Source organism: Oncorhynchus mykiss, chromosome 9 (genome assembly GCF_013265735.2).
Source record: "Oncorhynchus mykiss isolate Arlee chromosome 9, USDA_OmykA_1.1, whole genome shotgun sequence".
Classification (NCBI taxonomy): domain Eukaryota; kingdom Metazoa; phylum Chordata; class Actinopteri; order Salmoniformes; family Salmonidae; genus Oncorhynchus; species Oncorhynchus mykiss.
The window spans coordinates 20,300,402-20,324,335 of NC_048573.1; the positions used below are offsets into that span (position 1 = coordinate 20,300,402).

Genomic DNA, 23,934 nt, shown 5'->3' on the forward strand with positions numbered 1-23,934 from the left:
TTTTACTGAGGAGTGGCTTCCGTCTAGTCACTCTTCCACTAAGGCCTGATTGGTGGAGTGCTGCAGATATGGTTGTCCTTCTGGAAGGTTCTCCCATCTACACAGAGGAACTCTGGTGCTCTGTCAGTAACCATTGGGTTCTTGGTCATCTCCCTGACCAAGGCCCTTCTCCCCCGTTTGCTCAGTTTGGCCAGGTGGCCAGCTCTAAACTTCTTCCATTTAAGAATGATGGTGATTTTCTTTGGTACCTTTCCCCAGGTCTGTGTCTCGACACAATCCTGTCTCGGAGCTCAACGGACAATTCCTTCAACCTCATGGCTTGGTTTTTGCTTTTTATAAATTAGCAAAATTCTGTTTTCACTTTGTCATTATGGGTTAGTGTGTAGATTGATGGGAGTGATTTTTTTATTTAATTTAATCAATTTTAGAATAAGGCTGTAGTGTAACAAAATGTGGAAAAAGGGCAGGGGTCTGAATACTTTCCAAAGGCACTGTATATACATACAGTATATAGCCTCCTAATATTGTACTATCTGTGTGTTGCTTCATTGGCCTGGGCTATTGTTTGTTTGTTTAAACTCAAGACCAGATTGATCTCAGTTTGTCAGTGTCACTCATTCGTCATTTGTGTGGCATTAAAAAAGATTCTGCTTATGTCTTCTATCACGTAAATTATGTAGAATTGCATGAAATGTAGCCTAGTGGTTAAGAGCGTTGAGCCACTAACCGAAAGGTCTCTGGTTCGAATCCCTGAGCTGACTTTGTGAAAGATCTGTCAATGTGCACTTGAGCAAGGCACTTAATTGCTCTTGTAAATTGCTCTTGAAAAGAGCATCTGCTAAATGACAAACATTTTTACTAAAATAAAGGTTCCTGTCTATGTAAGTGGGTGTTTCCTCTAGCGTAAGCATGCTTTTCCCGCGAGCACATGGTTCCTCCATAATATTTGGCATGCTCAGGCGAGTGAGCTCTGGTCTACTTATTGTTCCCGCCAGCTCACCCTATCCACCCCGCCCTGAAAAAAATTAACCAGTGAGACGTCTCGCCTTGAGCCACCCCCTCCGTAGAGCAGGGGCCAGAGATTGCTGCCCACAATTCAGGGCATTCCTGCATGTGGACCAATAGAAGTATAAAAGAGAGTTTCCGGCAGATGCAGGAACGCCCCGAATTCAGGTCGCAATTGCACGCCATTCTCCACCTGTCAACAACAGACTTCTGCAGCATGAGAAACATGGCAGTCAACAAAATAGATATTCATGACATTTTGTAATCTACTGTGCTGGAAAGTATGTTAATAATTCTCTATAAAAATCAATTTCCATATACAAGAGAAAAAACAAATGTCTTTGGATTTCAGTCTATTACACATTTATTCTCAAATACAGAAACAAAAGTGACAATAATGAAATCAAACCAAAAAAATGACACCCCAATGTGACACTGCTATACTTGTGAAACTATTGACTTCATTTAGCACCTTTATGGTTCGGTTATACATCCTCATCTCTTGTGGACAGATATCTGCATTTTGTTCTGGGTTAAACGAGATTATCATCAATATATATATATATATATATATATATATATATATATATATATATATATATATATATATATATATATATATATATATATATATATATATATATTCACTCGTACAAAATGGACACTTACGTGCGTCAGTAACATACAAAATATGAGGAGGATCACAGTTATTTAAAGAGAGAAAACTCATGATTCAATCCCAAAAGTACCGTTTTGGTTTGCCCTCTTCTTCCTCCAAGTACCGTTTCCTATACCCCATATAGGAAATACATGGCACCCATTCTTGTCATTTGAGGTATCTATCCTCTGAATACTAGACAGAAGTTGGCCTGTATCTTGCATTTAAAACTAATTGGCACACAAATTCATACAAAATGGGATACTTTACGTAATGTCCCACCATGTTCATAAATCAATGAAAACATGATGCATTTCACCTTCTCAAATGTCTTCTTCCCTATAGAAAATAAGAGCAAGTGGCGCCCTCTACTGTTCTAGTCCTCAGGACACTTGGCGACGACTCTTCATTTGGCCCGTTAATATGTTACTTCGGTCAATTCAATGAAAGACCACTACTGTTCCTTACACCCAGCCAATCAGTCAGTCAGTCCCAGGTAGGAAAAACAAACACGATGCTAAAAGGGAAATCAGTTAGAAAACACACAACAGCTTCACAGATGGTGTGAGAGGCAGAACTAAACCAATATACATGCTTGAAATCAAACAAGAGTTGCGGCTTATCTGATATGGAGTCCAGCAACATGTTTTGGAGTCATAAGATATGTGGAACGTTGTGGGGGGAGTTGCTGCTCCTAGATCTGACCTCTTGATTGCAGGTCTGTCCAGCTAAACGGTTTGGAGGGAAAACAATGAGACTTGAAAACATGCCAGTATATTTAAGAGGGAAGCCAGACGTTATGCATTTCACGTCTTTTACGTTGCTGTGCCAAAATTCCTGACTCACTGTTGAACCCAGTTTTTACCAGACTAGAAATGAACGACACCAATCTACTAGGGCCTAATCAGACCACAAGTTAATTACCACCAGACTAGAACAGTCTGTCATCCAGAGAGTGGAATACTCCTAGACATCACACGAATGGTCACTCACCTCACAAGCACACACACACACACACACACACACACACACACACACACACACAATCAGACTACATGACATCCACAAAGAACTCGCTGGGGTTGCCCATTGCTAGGTGGAAGGACTGGCGCGAGGCGGTCAGCTCAGGGGGCACAGAGCCCAGGTCACGGGTTGGGGGGGCCCCGGGTGGTCCTCCAGGGACAGCGGAGGGGCCCATGCCTGGGTGCATGGGGACCGAGGGATGGTGCTGGTGGAGGTGTCCCATGTTTGGGTGTCCCATGTGTGGGTGTTGGGGCACCATCATCACCATCATAGGGTTGTAGGGCATGGGCATCCCGGGGGGGTAGGGCGACATGTGGGGGGGCATGCGGTGATGATGCGAGCGCTGTGATGTGTGGCTGTGTTCGCTGGGTGTGGCTGAGCCGTGGCCACGCCTCAGGCTGCTGCGGACAGAGTATTCCGATTCGCTGCCGCTGCCCGAGCCCTCCCCTTCCCCTCCAGAGGGGGACTTTTCTCCTCCTGCTCCCCCCCCCACCACTGTGCTGCCAGGACCTCCCTTAATTCCCCGCCGCCTCTCACCACCCTCACTCTTTGTAGACCCACTGCTCCGACTCCCTGGGGGGACAGGAACAGGTCAGAACTGGTTAGAATGGGTCAGGAGAGTATAGAACATGTCGCTGCCAGCTCTCATACATGTCCCTGCAGTCGCAATTTGGAAATTAGCCACCAAATGTGACACCCTACCCGACCCTCTTTCCCTACCTCCCCTCTCACTCCGTCTCTCTTTACCTCCCCTCGCTCTGTCGATCCCTCCCTCCCCGACCCTCTTTCCCTACCTCCCCTCTCGCTCTGTCTCTCTTTACCTCCCCTCGCTCTGTCGATCCCTCCCTCCCCGACCCTCTTTCCCTACCTCCCCTCTCTACCTCCCCTCGCTCTGTCGATCCCTCCCTCCCCTTAGGGCTTACCTTCGCTGTGCTGGCTGGCCGTGCCCGTGCTGCCTGGGGCGAAGCTGTAACTGGACAGCTCGTGGTAGGGTGGGGGTTGACTGGAGTAGGGGTGGGGGTGGGGGTACTGGAAGGAGGGGAAGGAGTGTAGCAGGGGCCAGGGCGTGACCCCCGGGAGGGGCAGGGGGGCCAGGGTGTCTTGGTCAGAGGCCCCACTGGAGCCGTCGTTGTCGTTCAGGGACAGGTTGGCCATGTCTTTTGGGGGAAAGAGGGGGTGGGGGAGAGAGAGAAGAAGGAGGGAGGAAGAAGAGAGTAGAGAGGGAGGGGAGAAAAGGAGGTCAAGTTAAACTGGTCATACAACTCGTTTGTCCAAAGGGTTTGAATAAGCTCTAATTGTAGGTACATCTACGGAGGAGATACTGTACACTCTTCACCGAATATTCTTGGACAGTGAAGCTAACATTTTTTATTTGGCTCTATACTCCAGCATTTTGGATTTGAAATCAAAATGTTTCATATGAAACCACCTTTTATTTTGAGGGGATTTTCATACACATCTTTTACCGTTTAGAAATGATAGCATTTTATGTATCTAGTCCCCCCGTTTGAAGAAATCATAAGTGTTTGGACAAATTCACTTGTAGTGTATTAAAGTAGTCAAACAGTATTTGGTCCCATATTCTTAGCACGCAATGACTACATCAAGCTTGTGACTAAAAACATTGGATGCATTTGCAGTTTATTTTGCCCTATAGTTACTGAATGGTGACTGGAGTCATTTTCCTTTGAAGTGAGTAGATAAATGGATTCTCGACTTGGGGGGGGGGGGGGGGACTAGATAAATAAAACGCTTTCACTTCTAAAACTGGAATGAAAACACCCTCAAATAAAAAGTGACATCCTGTACTCTTTCTCATAACGTTACATTTTAGCTGCACTGCCCAAATACATACGGATGGGAGAGTATAAACATCAACCTTTACACAAATACATTTTTCTAAATAAAATCGAAGGAATTAAAACTGTTCCTCCCCCCCACAAGTCCTCACAGTTCTCGCAGTCGCTGAAGTCTCCGAAGATGTAGTAACACTGCTCTGAGAAGGTGATCTTGTTGACCGTGTGGCGGATGAAGCCGGCCTTCAGCAGGTTGCTGGCGTACTTCCGGGCCTCGCGGCGGTCCTGGTAGCCCTCGATGTGGTGGTAAAGCCACTCCACCACGTCAGAACCTGGACACACACACAGGGATGAAAAAAAAAGGAGAAAAACAGGAGATGTGTTCCATCAGTTCGACCCCCCCCATCCCCCATCCACAGCGTCACTATAGGCCCTCAGTGTTCACACTCTCTCTCACCCAGGAAGGCGTTGGGGATGGTGATTTTGAGCCACATCCTGTCTCTGACCTCCAGGCCAGACTCCGGGGACGCCATGGCCTTAGCCACCGACGCCATGTCAGAGTGGAGGGACAGGTTGAAGTCATCAAAACCTGGAGAGACAGAGAAGAAGGGGTAAGAGAAAGAAAAGGAGGGAGAGAGAGAGAGACGAGGAGAGAGAAATAAAGACATGATTTTTAAAAAAGGGTGGGGGGGGGTTGTAGGGAGGGAAAGAGGTGGAGAGAGAAAGGGAGGGATGAAAACAGAGGGAGGTAGACAGCCATCATTGACCACATAAAACAATGAAGACCAGAAGAGCAAGACGGATGTGGCTGGTGCTTCCTGTGCCATGTCCGAGTTTAAAACGCCTGGCACACGAAGAAGGGATGGATATACCACAATAAAAAAAAGAGGGAGGAGGGCAGAGACGAGAAAAACAGAGAAGACAAACAGATGAAGTAAGAGACAGCAGATGGGGGTCAAGGGGAGAGAGGGAAAGAGTGAATGGAGGAGTAGAACGGAGCATGAGAGCAGGAAAAGTTGAAAAGAGAGAATGCTAAAATAGAAAGACTGAAAGAGATAGAAAGGGAAAAAGAGGGGTACTGACGTTCTGTCTCAGTGACGGAGGAGGAAGAGGTGACGGTGCTGAGAGCGGAGCTGGCGGTGTAGGGGGGGTAGGCCCCCGTCAGGGCCACCGAGTGGTTCACCCACACTGCTGGGTCTATTGGCCGGATTGGCTCATCTACAGAGAGGGGGCAAAATATCTAATTTATTAATTTGAAACATAATTTATTTGACATTTCAGAGATTCATGTATTGATGGCTCCACCATATAAAGACCAAGTCGACTAATCTGTCTTCCATCGATCTCTATGGTAGAGACGAGACGTCCAGCTTACTACTCACTGCGAGGGAGTGTGAAGTAACCCTGAGGTGACGGGTCCCAGCACTTTGCCACTGTCAGGATGATGGGTCTGAGAGAGAGACAGGTCATCACCATCGTCATCACATGTCAACTGACCAGACATTTCACACTGAGAACAACTGGTTGGGAATGTCAATGAGAACGTATTTATGTCAGCCACTGACCCCGGTTTGTGTACAATCTCCCTCAGCACACGCACAGCGTCATCGTTGCTCATGTTCTCAAAGTTGATGTCGTTCACCTTGATGAGAAAGGCAGAGTCAGTAAACATTAATGGTTCAATCTTAAGTCAGGAACAAATGGCACCAGTAGTATCATGGCTATCTAGGGTCATCCTGTAGTCCCCCGGGCAGCCCCGCACCTGTAGCAGCATGTCCCCGGGTTCGATGCGTCCGTCTGCTGCCACCGCCCCTCCCTTCATGATGGAGCCGATGTAGATGCCCCCATCGCCTCTCTCGTTGCTCTGCCCCACGATGCTGATACCCAGGAAGTTGTACTTCTCTACAGGAGGGCAAAGGCGACGAAGAGATTGGGAGATTGGGCTTTGTCCCAAAAGGAACCCTATTCCCTAAATGGTGCACTATTTTGGACCAGGCCCCATAGGGAGGTCAACAGGGCAGAAATGTGCGAGAGGGGTGGATTTCTATAGTCTGGTCGCTGCACCCGCTGGTTTCACCAGGCTAGGATTTCTCAGCCATTTCAAGAAAGAGTTTTTTTTACAAAACGGATAGGGCAGAGTACTGGTTAGGTAGATGTTAGGTTCGAGGTTTAAAATAACATGAAGAAGCATGACAGTCAAAGAGGTCAGAGGTCAGAGAAACAGATGGAAGAGGTAAAAACAACTGACAGAAGGGAACAGTGATGTTACTGACCCATGTTGAGTGTGACGGTGATGATGTTCAGAGACATGGTGGAGTCTGTCACACTGCTGAACGACGACGCCTGGGACAAGACATGGGGAAAAAGTAAAACTACAATACATTCCAACGCAGAATGGGCCATTTCTGACAAGCAATGTTTCAGGTAAAAAAAAAAAAAAAGAGTATATAAGTATATACTATAAAACACACACACATATACATATATACATACATACATACATACATACATACATACATACATACATACATACATACATACATACATATAGAAATGTACATATATATATATAGAAATATACATAGAGAAATATACATACACACATACAGTGCCTTGCGAAAATATTCGGCCCCCTTGAACTTTGCGACCTTTTGCCACATTTCAGGCTTCAAACATAAAGATATAAAACTGTATTTTTTTGTGAAGAATCAACAACAAGTGGGACACAATCATGAAGTGGAACGACATTTATTGGATATTTCAAACTTTTTTAACAAATCAAAAACAGAAAAATTGGGCGTGCAAAATTATTCAGCCCCCTTAAGTTAATACTTTGTAGCGCCACCTTTTGCTGCGATTACAGCTGTAAGTCGCTTGGGGTATGTCTCTATCAGTTTTGCACATCGAGAGACTGAAATGTTTTCCCATTCCTCCTTGCAAAACAGCTCGAGCTCAGTGAGGTTGGATGGAGAGCATTTGTGAACAGCAGTTTTCAGTTCTTTCCACAGATTCTCGATTGGATTCATGTCTGGACTTTGACTTGGCCATTCTAACACCTGGATATGTTTATTTTTGAACCATTCCATTGTAGATTTTGCTTTATGTTTTGGATCATTGTCTTGTTGGAAGACAAATCTCCGTCCCAGTCTCAGGTCTTTTGCAGACTCCATCAGGTTTTCTTCCAGAATGGTCCTGTATTTGGCTCCATCCATCTTCCCATCAATTTTAACCATCTTCCCTGTCCCTGCTGAAGAAAAGCAGGCCCAAACCATGATGCTGCCACCACCATGTTTGACAGTGGGGATGGTGTGTTCAGCTGTGTTGCTTTTACGCCAAACATAACATTTTGCATTGTTGCCAAAAAGTTCAATTTTGGTTTCATCTGACCAGAGCACCTTCTTCCACATGCTTGGTGTGTCTCCCAGGTGGCTTGTGGCAAACTTTAAACAACACTTTTTATGGATATCTTTAAGAAATGGCTTTCTTCTTGCCACTCTTCCATAAAGGCCAGATTTGTGCAATATACGACTGATTGTTGTCCTATGGACAGAGTCTCCCACCTCAGCTGTAGATCTCTGCAGTTCATCCAGAGTGATCATAGGCCTCTTGGCTGCATCTCTGATCAGTCTTCTCCTTGTATGAGCTGAAAGTTTAGAGGGGCGGCCAGGTCTTGGTAGATTTGCAGTGGTCTGATACTCCTTCCATTTCAATATTATCGCTTGCACAGTGCTCCTTGGGATGTTTAAAGCTTGGGAAATCTTTTTGTATCCAAATCCGACTTTAAACTTCTTCACAACAGTATCTCGGACCTGCCTGGTGTGTTCCTTGTTCTTCATGATGCTCTCTGCGCTTTTAACGGACCTCTGAGACTATCACAGTGCAGGTGCATTTATACGGAGACTTGATTACACACAGGTGGATTGTATTTATCATCATTAGTCATTTAGGTCAACATTGGATCATTCAGAGATCCTCACTGAACTTCTGGAGAGAGTTTGCTGCACTGAAAGTAAAGGGGCTGAATAATTTTGCACGCCCAATTTTTCTGTTTTTGATTTGTTAAAAAAGTTTGAAATATCCAATAAATGTCGTTCCACTTCATGATTGTGTCCCACCTGTTGTTGATTCTTCACAAAAAAATACAGTTTTATATCTTTATGTTTGAAGCCTGAAATGTGGCAAAAGGTCGCAAAGTTCAAGGGGGCCGAATACTTTCGCAAGGCACTGTATGTATACACACATACGCATTACCCTTTCTAGCCTCGGGGGGCGCTGTTTCCTGCGTCTGCGGTGGCGTTTGAGCAGCCTGGAAGCCGTGCTCTGCTCCGTGGAGCCGCTGAATCGGCTGATGGTGTCGTCCTCCTCAGAGTCACAGAAGCTGGTGGTGTCCAGCTCGCTGCTCATCACAGTTGTAGCACTCTCATAGCCCGCTAGGTGGCGTTCCATGCCACTCTGGCCGTTCATCCTCGGCCCTGAGGCACCGCAGAGAGATGACACAGAGTGAGGGGAGAGGACGAGAGAAAGAGAGGCTTTACTATGGCTCTCATGTTTAGTAATGTTGTCAATGTCAATTGTTTTTACAGCTAGAACAAGGGTTGTGTTCAGTAGGCCCAAAATGGGAGAAAACATTTTGAAAACGGGAAGCCTGACATTGGCCAATTAGAAACGCTCATTGTCATTGTCCATTTTTTCCTACGTGTGCCCTACTGAACACAACCCAGTGCAGTTTCATCATGTGACAGAGTGTGTGCTGTGCAGAGTGCTCACCACGCTGCTCCATGGCCTCCCTGTGTCTGGGTCGCTCTCTCCTAAAGGACACCACAGACTCTGTTTCCGACTGGTCATCCAGGTTCTCCACACTGTCTGCTGCATTGGGACTGGATAGGGAGAGGGTAGAAGTGGGGAAAACATAGAATTACTTTGTCCATTCTACTCATTCTAATTCTATGGGTGAGAGATGGTATTGTATGTCGGCTCTGTTACATAAATGACCTAATAAACCACAAATAGCAGCACACATAACCTCGTAATCAAATAGGCTACAAGCCAGATCATATTAGGACCAGAGGACAGATAGCTAGCATACAATGGTGTAGGGTGTCCACCCACTCTGCCCAGGGTGGCTGAAAACGCACTTTGGTGATGAAGTCACTTCCTTATGTTATAAAACAGATTTGACCAAGACAAATATGATTCTTTATGTTCTGAATCGTTCAGTGTGAACTTTCTAACATATCATAACAATGATATCCAAAAAGTTGGATTTCGTAACCTAATACATCCGATAATACGCACCGAGCTCTTGACAGAAGCGCCGCTTTCTCACAATGACGTTTGAGGACCTAACATTTTGTGGTGGTCGTCTGCAAAGTTGTTTCAGCAGGTCGCAAAAAGCTAAATTAACACGAGCTGAATTAAATGTAAAATGCTTTGTAAATAAAATGTTCAGTGCTCTGTCGACATTTCACTGACAAGATTTCTCACAAAAACAAGCGCACCTCATTAATTTGATAAGCGTATACTGAAATATGAAAATACTACGTCATGTCTCAAAATCGATATCCAAAATCGACATAATGTTTTATGTCCTCAGGATTCGAAAAGAAAAATGAGTTCAAAAGGTGAGACTGTCAGTTCTCGCACAGCATCCAGCCTAGCTGACCCTATGCCAGCAGCATACCTCCCTGCATACCACTGCTGGCTTGCTTCTGAAGCTAAGCAGGGTTGGTCCTGGTCAGTTCTTGGATGGGAGACCAGATGCTGCTGGAAGTGGTGTTGGAGGGCCAGTAGGAGGCACTCTTTGCTCTGGCTTAAAATAATATTCCATTGCCCTGAGTAGGGTGCTGTCTTTCAGATGGCATGTTAAACGGGTGTCCCGACTCTCTGAGGTCATTAAAGATCCCATGGCACTTATCGTAGGGGTGTTAACCCCGGTGTCCTGGCTAAATTCCCAATCTGGCCCTCAAAACTATCAGGGTCACCTAATAATCCCCAGTTTACAATTGGCTCATTCATACCCCTCCTCTCCCCTGTAACTATTCCCCAGGTCGTTGCTGCAAATGAGAACGTGTTCTCAGTCAACTTACCTGGTAAAATAACGGACAAAATATGCTATTTTCCAGATTTTTTCTCTGGCCGTTAAAACTCCAATAGCTTTTGAACGGGTTTTGACCATTGGTTTCCTTAGAGGAGTATCTATACAATTAACATATTTTACCAATTGGTTAAAAGATGCATTTCTGATTGGACACCCTACAATGTGTATGACTAGGAAGCAATGGATCAAGCCTAGTAGTATATCACAACTGGGTTCAAACAGTATTTTAAATTTACATTTTCAATAACAGTGCTAGATGGGCGGGTTTGTACTTTTGGGGCCATTCCATTGGTCCCGTTGTGCCAGGCATACTGAATCTAGTGCTGCTAATGATTTTAAACACTATTTGAACCCAGGTTTGCTGTGTATTATGATATTCTAGACAGGTGCTTAAGAGTCAATGGGCGGCACAGGCTATGATCACGTTGAAATGGGCAGTTGAATTTAATAGTAGGTAACATGATGGCTGGAGTAGAATACGCTAGATACAGTGGAAGAGATGCAGCACAGTGAGACTAGGATACTGTGATTCATGTGATTGCGGAAGAGGGTGTCTGTGTGTAAGTACTGGAATGATGGGGGTCTGGAGTCACCGATGCCCCCGGTCCTCTCAACAGGTGGGGGTGGGAGGGGAGGAGGAGGGGGTGAGGGCAGGGGCCGGACTTCTGCTGGGGGCGGAGGAAGGACTGGTGATACCAGCTCTGCTGCTGCTGGGGTGTCTGATGATACCAACTGAGGAGGAGAGGAGAATAGTAGAGAGATGGATAGAGGGACAAGGAGTTGAAAGTCGACGATAGTGAGGATGGGAAAAAAAGGAGGATGAGGGCAAAAGAGGAGGAATTAAGTAAGAAGCAGAGGAGAGTATACAAGACAGGGGGAATCAGGTTGAAGAGGGGGAGAGGGAGAGAAAAAATATGGGGTTAAAAGAACGGGATAGGGAGGGAGAAAAGAAATATGGGGGTAAGAGATGTCAATTGCTTTGACAAACACATCTTTACTCCATTCAGAGGAAAATCTCAAGTGCCAACAGACACTAATCTGACACTTAGCCTGTCTCCCTCCATTATATCCCCAGAGTGCTTAAGAGAACGAAAACAGACACACACACCACAGTCCTCCACGGATGGTTGCAAGGTAAAAGGAAATACCCATGCAATTTGGCCCCATCAATAGCACTGGTGTTCTATTACCTACTTTCTACAGACCTAGCATACACCTTATACACACACACACATACGTACATCTGCCTGGGGGGTTAATGCTAACAAACATGCCAACTACCTTAACAATCACCACAGATTCTGGATTTCTATACATTTCTGTTGTATGAAAAGGAGGGACTTAGCATTGAACAAACTACATGCATTCAAATGTTCTGTCTTGAACTTAACCTTGAGAACCGGTTTGTGGTTTTGATTTAATATCCCTGCCCCAAGTGACCAAGTGACAGAGAACAAATTTGCCCCCCTTTCTTTAAAAACTTTCCTCCGTCTCCTCTAATTGCTGTTTGACTATAGAGCACTCGTGCCTCTGGGACCATCCTATCACGTGTCCATCCTTATGGTCTCCTCTATTTGGCCAACCCTTTCAATCCCTCTCCCTTCTTCCTTGTCCTCCTCCTCCTTATGCACTTAGCAGATGCATTCCTCCCCAACCCCCCATTATCCGGGACGAGTCCCAATGTTTTGTCTGGAGGACTCAAAGTAATAAACCTTGTTTAGGGACGGGTAATCATAAGCAGGGAAATTTGAGGATGTAAGAAATCCTTTGTTTCTTCAGTGTTACGATCACAGATAGTGGGTTCTTGTAACGGTTCTACTAGTAAAGCAAGGCCATTGAGGTCGTTAAAGAAAAATCGGCCATGTTGGCACCAAGAGTTCCATGACAATAACATTCTAATTGGCATTCTTAGAGCTGCTAGGACCATTTCAGCCATATTGTTTCGACTTGGGAACGGGACTTTTACAACTCAGTCCTGGAAAAATAGTTTCAAGCGATTCAGGAATTCCCCCCCTCTGGCTCCCCTTCTCCTGCTGGTCTTTTACAGGTCCAAGATTATGGTGTACAGTCTACCTCTCCCAACTCTGTTCTTACCCATGACACCACACGGCCGTTAAAGCACGGGAGCTTAGCACTTTCATCCGAGATCTCTTCCTTCACCACCCTGAAGACAGACAGAGGAAACAGAGCAGAGGAGTTCGATGCGGTTTTGATTAGGCCAAGAGTAACAAACACAGAGACAAATACACACTGTAAACTCATTTTTTAAATTTTACCTTTATTTAACTAGGCAAGTCAGTTAAGAACAAACTCTCATTTTCAAAGACGGCCTAGGAACAGTGGGTTAACTGCCTTGCAGAACGACAGATTTGTACCTTGTCAGCTCGGGGATTTGAACTTGCAACTTTTTGGTTACTAGTCCAACACTTTAACCACTAGGCTACGCTCCTCATACACAGGAGACAGATGCAAAGAGCAACATGAGGACACTGCTGTGTTATTGCTTGTTTTCCAATGACTCACCATCATTACCCAAACCACAATGGAGATAGATAAACACACACACACCAAACTCCCTACAACTAAACAAACTCATGGACCAGCCATTGTTCCTCAAGACTTCTATAACATACCCTTCTTTCTCTCTGCATCCACCTCTTCACTCTGATTGGACAGGTAGCATCTGCTGTATAATTTCTATCCGTCTGTCCAACTACCATGTTATTACCGCAGTACTTAGGACCTGGGCTGGACACGAGTACTGTGTCGAGGAGACACTTAACCGACTGCCCAGACTAGGATCAGGTCCATCGTGAACTACTGGGCATCCCATCTATGAGAAGCTCGCCAAACAATTCTGAAAGTAGCCTACATGCAATTTCCACCTCAAACTGTCAAACAAATCTCAGAAGTATCAGACACAAGCAAGCTCCCAGCTAATCAACGCAACATATCATTATCTCACCCCTGGTTAGCCACTATTGGCTAAAAGAAAGCTCAAATCTAACATTATCTGCCAATTAATTTTCATCAATATTTCCCCAGCCTGTCAGTGTGGTGCACAGGTTTGTCTATCACTCAGTCTGTAGCCAGTTGATGCGATAGGCCTAGCCATCTTGTGGGTTGACAGAAATACTTTCCCCAAAGCCTTCTCAATTAAATGTTAACTAAAAAGCAGGCTTACCTGGCAGAAGTATATCATAAGTATATTATTTATATCTATTATTTGTTATTTGAAAACTTTGACATGAAATGAGCATTAGTCAGTACAGAACCATCGCTAGAAGGGCACATTCCTCACCTGCTAGATGTGCAATTAAAAAAAAGGGCCAGATGTGCAATTAAAGGGGAATTACACAAAAAAAAACTACATTTGTTTGTTTTAATTTAAAGTGTCTTCAGATATGATTTAAGCATTGACATGGACTCAGAACATCAAATGTCCTTGTTTCTCTATGAACTATTGTAATTTTGCGAGTGTAAAGCAAAACAACTCTAAAAACAAGAAATTCAACACAAATAGGAAAATATCGAACAGAATTTGGGGGGTGGGGTCTGAATTTATAGGGATCTCTAGAGTTTATTAACCATTATTTTACTGAAAACTGCACTAAGGACCCGGGGAAGGAGTTGCAGGGGAGAGAAGAAAAGGTGCGCACTTGAAAGCTATAAATAAAAAAAGCAGCTCTCATGCTCTTAAAGGTTGGAGACCCCTGCAACAGCCTATGTAAATCTACTGTCCCCTATAGTAGAAAAATGTACCTATTCTACTGGTCAGCTTGTCGAGAAAGAAAAAGCCTATTCCAAAACAGACTCGGGGACAATCGACCCCAAATTCATACAACCAGTAGGCCTAGGCAACATAAAAACAAAAACTTTAAAAAGCAATGAGTCTCGTGCAACAGATCAGAACGTTTAGCTTAAAAATGTTGATAAACTATTACTTCTTCACATTATAAGCGCAGCAATGCGCACCAGGCAGTAGGCTACGCGCAAATGCTCGTTCCATAATGCAATTAGCGGTAAAACGTTATCAAAAAGGCCACCACACATGCTAGCGGTTTCATGTGAGAAATGAAAATAGACATTCGATATTTAGAAAGAGAGATCTAATAGGCTACTTTGAAGCAAGGTAAGACATGCCTCATAAGATGGTTTCAAACATTCAGGTTTCAAACAATGAAGTATGTTTTCAAAATGCATAATGCCTCCAACTCATTGCAAAGTGGTGCGATAAACTGATGAAGCCTGCCTTCTGTTGTTTTTGAGGTGCTGCAGCAGCAACAGGTCTTGCACTGTCTGACAGATTTTCCACTCAAAGGCTCTGTATGTTTGTTGTACGCGTGTGATGATACACTACCAGTCAAAAGTTTGGAAACACCTACTCATTCCAGGGTTTTTCTTTATTTGTAGTAGGAATAATTAAGAATATGGACATATAAATATATGGATGAGCATCTAATGCAGCTCTCCATCACTCTCCTTGGTCAAATAGCCTTTACACAGCCTGGAGGTGTGTTTTGTGTCATTGTGTTGTTGAAAAACAAATGATAGTCCCACTGAGCGCAAACCAGATGGGATGGCGTATCACTGCAGAATGCTGTGGTAGCCATGCTGGTTAAGTGTGCCTTGAATTCTAAATAAAAAGTGTGTCACCATCACACCACCTCCTCCATGCTTCACGGTGGGAACCACACATGGAGACCATCCGTTCACCTACTCGGTGTCTCACAAAGACACGGAGGTTGGAACCAAATATCTCAAATTTGGACTCATCAGACCAAAGGACAGATTTCCACCGGTCTAATGCCCATTTCTCATGTTTCTTGGCCCAAGCAAATCTATTCTTCTTATTGGTTTCCTTTAGTAGTGTTTCTTTGAAGGAATTCGACCATGAAGGCCTGATTCACACAGTCTCCTCTGAACAGTTGATGTTGAGATGTGTCTGTTACTTGAACTCTGTGAAGCACTTATTTGGCTGCAATTTCTGAGGGTGGTAACTCGAATGAACTTATCCTCTGCAGCAGAGGTAACTCCAGATTTTCCTTTCCTGTGGCGTTCCTCATGAGAGCCAGTTTCATCATAGCGCTTGATGGTTTTTGCGACTGCACTACAAGAAACTTAAAGCAATGATGGACTGTCATTTCTCTTTGCTTATTTGAGCTGTTCTTGCCATAATATGGACTTTGCCCTATTTAGTAAAAGACCATCTTTTTGTTGTGGGTGAGTGGTAGCACAGGGCCAGATTGTTGTGGGTGAGTGGTAGCACAGGGCCAGATTGTTGTGGGTGAGTGGTAGCACAGGGCCAGATTGTTGTGGGTGAGTGGTAGCACAGGGCCAGATTGTTGTGGGTGAGTGGTAGCACAGGGCCAGATTGTTGTGGGTGAGTGGTAGCACAGGGCCAGATTGTTGTGGGTGAGTGGTAGCACAGGGCCAGATTGTTGTGGGTGAGTGGTAGCACAGGGCCGGATTGTTGTGGGCACTGGGGAGGCATTGTCACCGGCAGGAGGCTGGCCTTGTGTGAGCAAACTTGGTTTAGTCCCTCACATACTCTCTCACTCTTTTAACTTCCTCTTGGTACCTCTTTCTCCCTCCTACCATCTTTTTCTTACCCTGCTCTCACTCTCTCTCACAGTCTATGAATAATTTTGGTTGCTCACTCTTCTTTCTCGCTCTGTGAGGACTAGGGTTACACATGTTTTGCAATGGATATATTCACAATATCATATGGAGACAGAAACATAAAACCTTTTACCTTATTTAAAAAATATATATATTTAACCTTTATTTAACCAGGTAGGCTAGTTGAGAACAAGTTCTCATTTAAAACCTGCGACCTGGCTAAGATAAAGAAAAGCAGTGTGACACAGACAACAGTTACACATGGAGTAAACTATAAACAAGCCAATAACACAAAACAAGCCAATGACACAGTAGGAAAAAAAAGGGAAAAAAATTAAGTCTATATACAGTGTGTGCAAAAGGTATGAGGAGGTAGGCAATAAATAGGCCATAGGAGCGAATAATTACAATTTAGTAGATTAACACTGGAGTGATAAATGACCAGATGATGATGTGCAAGTAGAAACTGGTGTGCAAAAGAGCAGAAAAGTAAATAAAATAAAAACAGTATGGGGATGAGGTAGGTAGATTGGGTGGGCTATTTACAGATGTAGAGCTGCAGCGATCGGTTAGCTGCTCAGATAGCTGATGTTTAAAGTTGGTGAGGGAAATAAAAGTCTCCCAACTTCAGTGATTTTTGCAATTCATTCCAGTCACTGGCAGCAGAGAACTGAAAGGAAAGGCGGCCAAAGGAGGTGTTGGCTTTGGAGATCAGTGAGAGATCAGTGAGATATACCTGCTGGAATGTGTGCTACGGGTGGGTGTTGTTATTGTGACCAGTGAACTGAGATAAGGCGGAGCTTTACCTAGCATAGACTTATAGATGACCTGGAGCCAGCAGTGGGTCTGGCAACAAATATGAGGCGAGGGCCAGCCAACGAGAGCATACAGGTCGCAGTGGTGGGTAGAATATGGGGCTTTGGTGACAAAACGGATTGCACTGTGATAGACTGCATCCAATTTGCTGAGTAGAGTGTTGGAGGCTATTTTGTAAATGACATCGCCGAAGTCAAGGATCGGTAGGATAGTCAGCTTTACGAGGGTATGTTTGGCAGCATGAGTGAAGGAGGCTTTGTTGCGAAATAGGAAGCCGATTCTAGATTTAATTTTGTATTGGAGATTCTTAATGTGAGTCTGGAAGGAGAGTTTACAGTCTATCCAGACACCTAGGTATTTGTAGATGTCCACATATTCTAACTCAGAACCATCCAGAGTAGTGATGCTGGACAGGCGGGCAGGTGCTGGTAGCGATCGGTTGAAGAGCATGCATTTGGTTTTACATGTATTTAAGAGCAGTTGGAGGCCACAGAAGGAGAGTTGAATGGCATTGAAGCTCGTCTGGAGGTTAGTTAAGTGTCCAAAGAAGAACCAGAAGTTTACAGAATGGTATCGTCTGCGTAGAGGTGGATCAGAAAATCACCATCAGCAAGAGCGACATCATTGATGTATACAGAGAAAAGAGTCAGCCCGAGAATTGAACCCTGTGGCACCCCCATAGAGACTGCCAGAGGTCCAGACAACAGGCCAGAGGTCCAGACAACAGGACAATGATCCCCAATGATCCATCGCATCTTCCAAAAACGTATTTAACATACATCTGTAAAATGATAGCCTAGAAACTAAAGCTGTGGTTGTCTTCCTCTCATGCTTCCATGTTTTCTCCCTGGACCTCCTCATTGTCCACCTCTTGAGCATCAGACTCTGAGGCCTCATCTTCACTGTCACTATTCAACCTTGTTGAGGATGGCTCATCGTCAGGCTCAAAAAGCATTTTTCAACCCTTGTATTGGTCATCCTGTTCCGTGCTTTGGTGTGTGTGTTCCCAAACATTCTACCCAACAGAGTAATTGTCCGCATACCTCACCATTACAAACAAATTATCTCCCCTCAAGCTATTTCACCAACGCACAAAAAAAAGCCTCAAAACACAAACATCGCAAATATCCCCTCATAGCCATTACCCCTTGGCCGCACATCCCAAACAAATCAACTTTTTTCTCCCGTCTACTAATGTCTCACACATCACACCCAAAACCACCATCCACTTCCCCCACCCCTCCTGTCCATCTCTCGCGCCTCTCTTGATGTTGACTCTGCCGCAGCCAGACCCCCAGCAAATGGCCCCTCTCCAACCCTAGGTTCTCCTGGTCTGCTCCACTCCATGCTGCTGGCTCTGCCCCAACTGACACACAGCCTGTCTGACAGCTGGCTCGCACTCCCGGAAAAGAAAACGCACAAGGAACAGGCAAAACACACACACTGATGCTTTAGTTACTTTGCTGAGGCCACAGGCTGAAGGAACAGGCCCTGAGAAAAGTAGCTCAGTTTTGATTGGGTAGCTGACTTCTGAGCAGATTTTTAATGTAGCCTACTTGTAACGGATTTTGAGGTTCATTTCCAAATGTTGCGGTAGAAGTATGGTCAGACAACTCAGTGGACGCTGGAGAACTTGATTGTTTTAGCGCCTGTTTTTATAATATAAGTTGGTGTTTTGTGGTGTTCTTTGTTTGTGTGAGTAAGTTTACATTTCATTGTAGCTTACAAAACGCAAGCGGTTTTACTGCAATTAATGTGTTTAACAGAAGCCCTAGGTCTCATCAGGCAAACTCCACCACAAACATGCATTTCATTCAACCTAGGGTAGGGCACAACTGACAAACAGCCACCAGAGAAAGCTTGACAGTCACAGCTCTTCCAGTCTGGAGGATTTAAATGGGAGAAAGTAAGAAGAGGAAAAAAGTATGTCTAAAGTAGAGGTCGACCGATTAATTAGGGCCGATTTCATAATCGGTGCCGATTATGGCCGATTGCATTGCAAACTACGAGGAGACTGCGTGGCAGGCTGACCACCTGTTATGCGAGTACAGCAAGGGACCAAGGTAAGTTGCTACATGCATAAAACTTTTTTTTTTTTTAAACAATCAATCAATCTTAACATAATCACTAGTTAACTACACATGGTTGATGATATTACTAGTTTAACTAGCTTGTCCTGCGTTGCATATAATCAATGCAGTGCCTGTTAATCTATCATCAAATAACAGCTTACTTTGCCAAACGGGTGATGATTTAACAAAAGTACATTCGCGAAAAAAAGCACAATCGTTGCACCAATGAACCTAACCATAAAGATCAATGCCTTTCTTAAAATCAATACACAGAAGTATATTTTTCTAAGCCTGCATATTTCATTAAAATAAACTCATGTTAGCAGGCAATATTAACTAGGGAAATTGTGTCACTTCTCTTGCGTTCATTGCACGCAGAGTCAGGGTATATGCCACAGTTTGGGCCACCTGGCCCGTTGCGAACTGTGTGAAGACCATTTATTCCTAACAAAGACCGTAATTAATTTGCCAGAATTGTACATAATTATGACATAACATTGAAGGTTGTACAATGTAACAGCAATATTTAGACTTAGGGTTGCCACCCATTCGATAAAATACGTAACGGTTCCATATTTTACTGAAAGAATAAACATTTTCAAAATGATAGGTCATTAATATTGTCAAATCCGGAAACTAAGGCTCGTATTTCTTTTTTGCCTCTGACCGTTCCCTCTGTTGTCTTTGCCAAGGGATATTTGATAGGAACCATTTTTCAGTTCCTACCACTTCCACTGGATGTCACCAGTCTTTGGAATTTGGTTGAGGTTATTCAATTGTGCAACGAAGAAGAAGCACATCCTGGAACAAGGTTACACTATTGAGAGTTGCGCAAGACGTAAAAAGGAGCATGGTTTGTTTACTTGCTGTACTGAATACAGATTGCCCCGTCTACAATTTGATCGATTATTAACGTTTAAAAATACCTAAAGTTGTATTACAAAAGTAGTTTGAAATATTTTGGCTAAGTTTATAGGCAACTTTTGAAATGTTTTGTAGTGACGTGTTTTTGTAAGCTGTTTTTTTCTGGATCAATCGCACTTTATAAATGGACATTTTGGGTATATATGAACGGAATAAATCGAAAAAAAAGGACCAATTGTGATGTTTATGGGACATATTGGAGTGCCAACAAAAGAAGCTCGTCAAAGGTAATGCATGTTTTATATTTTATTTCAGCGTTTTGTGTAGCGCCTGCAAGTTTGAAATATGCTACCCTCTTTATTGACATTGTGCCATCATCAGATAATAGCTTCTTAATGCTTTCGCCGAAAAGCTTTTTAAAATCTGACATGTTGGCTGGATTCACAATGAGTTTAGCTTTAATTGAGTATCTTACATGTGTGATTTAATGAATGTTTGATTTTATATCATTATTTGAATTTACCGCACTGCATTTTCCCTGGGTTTTGTTTCAAAGTGGGACGCAAGCTTCCCCTATACCATAAGTTAAGTTCCTTGCTCAGAACATATGAAAGCTGGTAGTTCAATATTCCCAGTTCTTCAATATTCCCAGTTCAGAAGTTTTAGGTTGTAGTTATTATAGGACTATCTGTATTTCATGTACGTTTGACTATTGGATGTTCTAATAGGTACTTTAGTATTGACAGCCTAATCTCAGGAGTTGATAGGCTTGAAGTCATAAACAGCACTGTGCTTCAACCATTGCCTAGAGCTGCTGGAAAACACAGTAAAGTTTGAATGAATGCTTACGAGCCTGCTGCTGCCTACCACCGCTCAGTCAGACTGCTAGACTTAATTATAATAAACACACAGAAATACGAGCCTTAGGTCATTAATATGGTCAAATCCGGATACTATCATTTTGAAAACAAAACGTTAATTATTCTTTCAGTGAAATACAGAACCATTCCGTATTTTATCGAATGGGTGGCAACCCCAAGTCTAAATATTGCTGTTACATTGCACAACCTTGAATGTTATGTCATAATTATGTACAATTCTGGCAAATTAGTTAGCAATGAGTCAGGCGGCCAAAACTGCTGCATATACCCTGACTCTGTGTGCAATGAACGCAAGAGACGTGGCACAATTGCCCTAGTTAATATTGCCTGCTAACATGAATCTCTTTAAACTAAAAATGCAGGTTTAAAAATATATAATTATGTGTATTGATTATAAGAAAGGCATTGATGTTTATGGTTAGGTACATTCGTGCAACGATTGTGCTTTTGTTAAATCATCACGCGTTTGGTGAAGTAGGCTGTGATTCGATGATAAATTAACAGGCACCGCATTGATTATATGCAACGCAGGACAAGCTAGTTAACCTAGTAATATCAACAACCATGTGTAGTTAACTAATGATTATGTGAAGATCGATAGTTTTTTAATAAGATAAGTTTAATGCTAGCTAGACACTTACCTTGGCTCCTTGCTGCACAAGCGTAACAGGTGGTCAGCCTGCCACGCAGTTTCCTCGTGGAATGCAATGTAATTGGCCATAATCGGCATCCAAAAATGCAGATTACCGATTGTTATAAAAACTTGAAATCGGCCATGCCGATTAATCAGTCGATCTCTACTCCAGAGATGTTTGATAGGGTTCAAGTCCAGGCTCTGGCTGGGCCACTCAAGGACATTCAGAGACTTGTCCCGAAGCCACTACTGCATTGTCTTGGCTGTGTGCGCTAAGGGTCCTGTTGGAAGATGAACCTTTGCCCTGGTCCTGAGCGCAGTGGAAAAGCATTTTAATCAAGGATCTCTGTACTTTTCTTCGTTCATCTCTCCCTCAATCCTGACTAATCTCCCAGTCCTTGCCGCTGACAAACATCTCCACAACATGATGCTTCCAGCACAATGCTTCATCGTAGGGATGCTGCCAGGTTTCCGTCAGACGTGACGCTTGGCATTCAGGCACAAAAGTTAATCTTGGTTTCATCAGACCAGAGAATATTTTTGTCAAACTCCAATCTGTCGTTCTGCCCCTGAACAAGGCAGTTAACATACTGTTCCTAGGCCGTCATTGAAAATAAGAATGTGTTCTTAACTGACTTGCCTAGTTAAATAAAAGGTAAAAAAAAATACAAAAAATGACATGTAAAACAAATCGGCCACAATCGGTGTCCAAAAATGCCAATTACCGATTGTTATGAAAACTTGAAATCGGACCTAATTAATCAGCCATTCCGATTAATCGGTCGACCTCTAATTTATATCCTATTTCACTGTGGAAAAGGGGGCTGCAATACATGGCGATATGATTTTCAGTTTGCTTCCATTTGGCTGGTTTCACATTCATCTCCTGTTATCATAAGGAAAAAGCATTTAAATCATGTAAAACAATTGCTATGTGCATTTACAATACACATTTAACTAGCTCTTATCAATAACTCTGACCAATTTATAAATTACAGCACATGGAGAATGCTGTTATTTTTTTATCTGAAAAAAGTAGACGCTTTTTCCACTTGGAACTGACAGGTTTGCTGATCTTATGGTTTCCTCAAGCGTAAAATTGGTGGAAGTATAAGGAAATTAAGTCAAGGTCAGAATATGTCATCTGTAAACACACCTTTATTCGAGCTCTACCTCAAACAAAGTAGGTGAATAGCATGTTATTTTCATACTTAAGTTCAAAGTCACAATACATGGAGAGAAAAGCGCATTCAAATGGAATTACGTTCCATTTACAGTTGCTTAACTCGGGTTGGAATAGGGGCCCAAGAGCAGAGCAGGCAAGGGCTTAGGGGTGGAATATACATTGCCGTGTGTAATGTAGCCTAGTTTTATTTACACCATCCCAGCAGCTATTTTAGAAATATAACTTTGCTCTGTGTTTCTGAGCATGCACTTTGTAGCCTATAGCACACATCGATATATAGTCTAGTAAGCAACTCAAACACTGAGAAATATTGCCATTACAAATTACATGACCCTCCCCTGGACTAGAATAATAATAAATAAAAAAATACTAAACCCTCCCCTTGACTGAAAAAGCATGACCCTCCATTTTCCTCCAGGTACCAATTATGTAAATTTCTATCAATCTCTAAGTGTGAAGGCGCTCTTAGCTATGAGAAAGGGAAGGGTGTGATGTATAGCGAGAGAGGCCTAATTGAATGGTTCCCATTCTGCGCGCAGTCAGTCAACCCCCACATCCCCTCCCTCCCTATTCGATAGGCGAAAGTCACTCACAAACGTTCGTAACATTGGATCCCATTGCTCTTATAGAACTCATGCTGGGTTGGTTGGTTTTCTCCTTTATCATAATTTGCCTGAAACCCACAACTCGCACAATCATTAATCACCAACGTTAGCGCTCACTCACCCAAAGTCCTGGTCCATAGACTTGAAGAAGAATTTGTAGTTGGGCTTGTTCAAGACCTGTTTAAAATCCAACAAAGTGATATTTTCGGCAGGAATCGGAATCTTCACCAAATACGGCGTCTCCTCCTCGTCGATGTGGTATATTATTTTGGTTTCCGCCATTTCTCCAAACTCTTTTTCAGCTGTCCCACAAAAACTATGGAAGAGAAAGCTAACAGGCTAACGGGAAAAGGGGGTGAGGTGAAATGCTCTTACAACGCTAGCCAGTATATTTGCACTGGCCAGAACTAACAAAAAGGTAAAAAATTATACTTATATCACGTGCATATCCCCTTAGTTTCTATCTCCCAAAGATACAAAATATCATTCTCCTACGGCCAAAGATTTAAAAACCAAGCATACCCTACCTTCACACTGTCGGCCACCCACAACTTTTCCCCCAACAAAAACATACGGAGGGAAGGGGGACTCTAAAAACGTTTCTCTCGACTGTTGCAAGCCAACGCGGCGTATGACGTCGTTTATGCTCCCTTTACGTTTTTGCTCAACGTGCCC

The 23,934-nt window shown here is 43.5% G+C and overlaps 1 protein-coding gene across 3 annotated transcripts; it reads right to left on the reverse strand.

The window, feature by feature from the left end:
- Positions 1-1,649: 1,649 nt before the first annotated feature.
- On the reverse strand, positions 1,650-23,915 carry LOC110531717 (segment polarity protein dishevelled homolog DVL-2). Of its 3 annotated transcripts, none has more exons than XM_036987545.1 (15): positions 23,787-23,915; positions 23,381-23,575; positions 12,674-12,743; positions 11,148-11,311; positions 9,250-9,359; positions 8,734-8,954; positions 6,756-6,825; positions 6,245-6,384; positions 6,048-6,124; positions 5,865-5,932; positions 5,566-5,703; positions 4,940-5,071; positions 4,638-4,814; positions 3,610-3,843; positions 1,650-3,259 (listed from the first exon to the last, which is right to left on the reverse strand). In XM_036987545.1, the coding sequence occupies exons 2-15, from the start codon at positions 23,539-23,541 to the stop codon at positions 2,715-2,717; spliced, it is 2,307 nt and encodes a 768-aa protein (XP_036843440.1). In that variant the 5' UTR covers positions 23,542-23,575; positions 23,787-23,915; the 3' UTR covers positions 1,650-2,714. The 3 variants fall into 3 exon arrangements, with proteins under 3 accessions (XP_036843440.1, XP_036843438.1, XP_036843439.1); XM_036987543.1 differs by having other exon boundaries at positions 23,381-23,598; positions 23,787-23,868; XM_036987544.1 differs by having other exon boundaries at positions 5,566-5,700; positions 23,381-23,598; positions 23,787-23,866.
- Between the last annotated feature and the right edge of the window lie 19 nt (positions 23,916-23,934).

Bases quoted from the DNA above. Each gene is read 5' to 3' on its own strand.
- LOC110531717 (XM_036987543.1), bottom strand. From the start codon at position 23,831: ATGTTTTTGTTGGGGGAAAAGTTGTGGGTGGCCGACAGTGTGAAG. The intron at 6,385-6,755 runs GTCAGTAACATC...GCCCTCCTGTAG, and splicing joins CACCGTCACACTCAACATGG to AGAAGTACAACTTCCTGGGT. The intron at 5,072-5,565 runs GTCAGTACCCCT...CTGTCTCTCCAG, and splicing joins CTCCGTCACTGAGACAGAAC to GTTTTGATGACTTCAACCTG.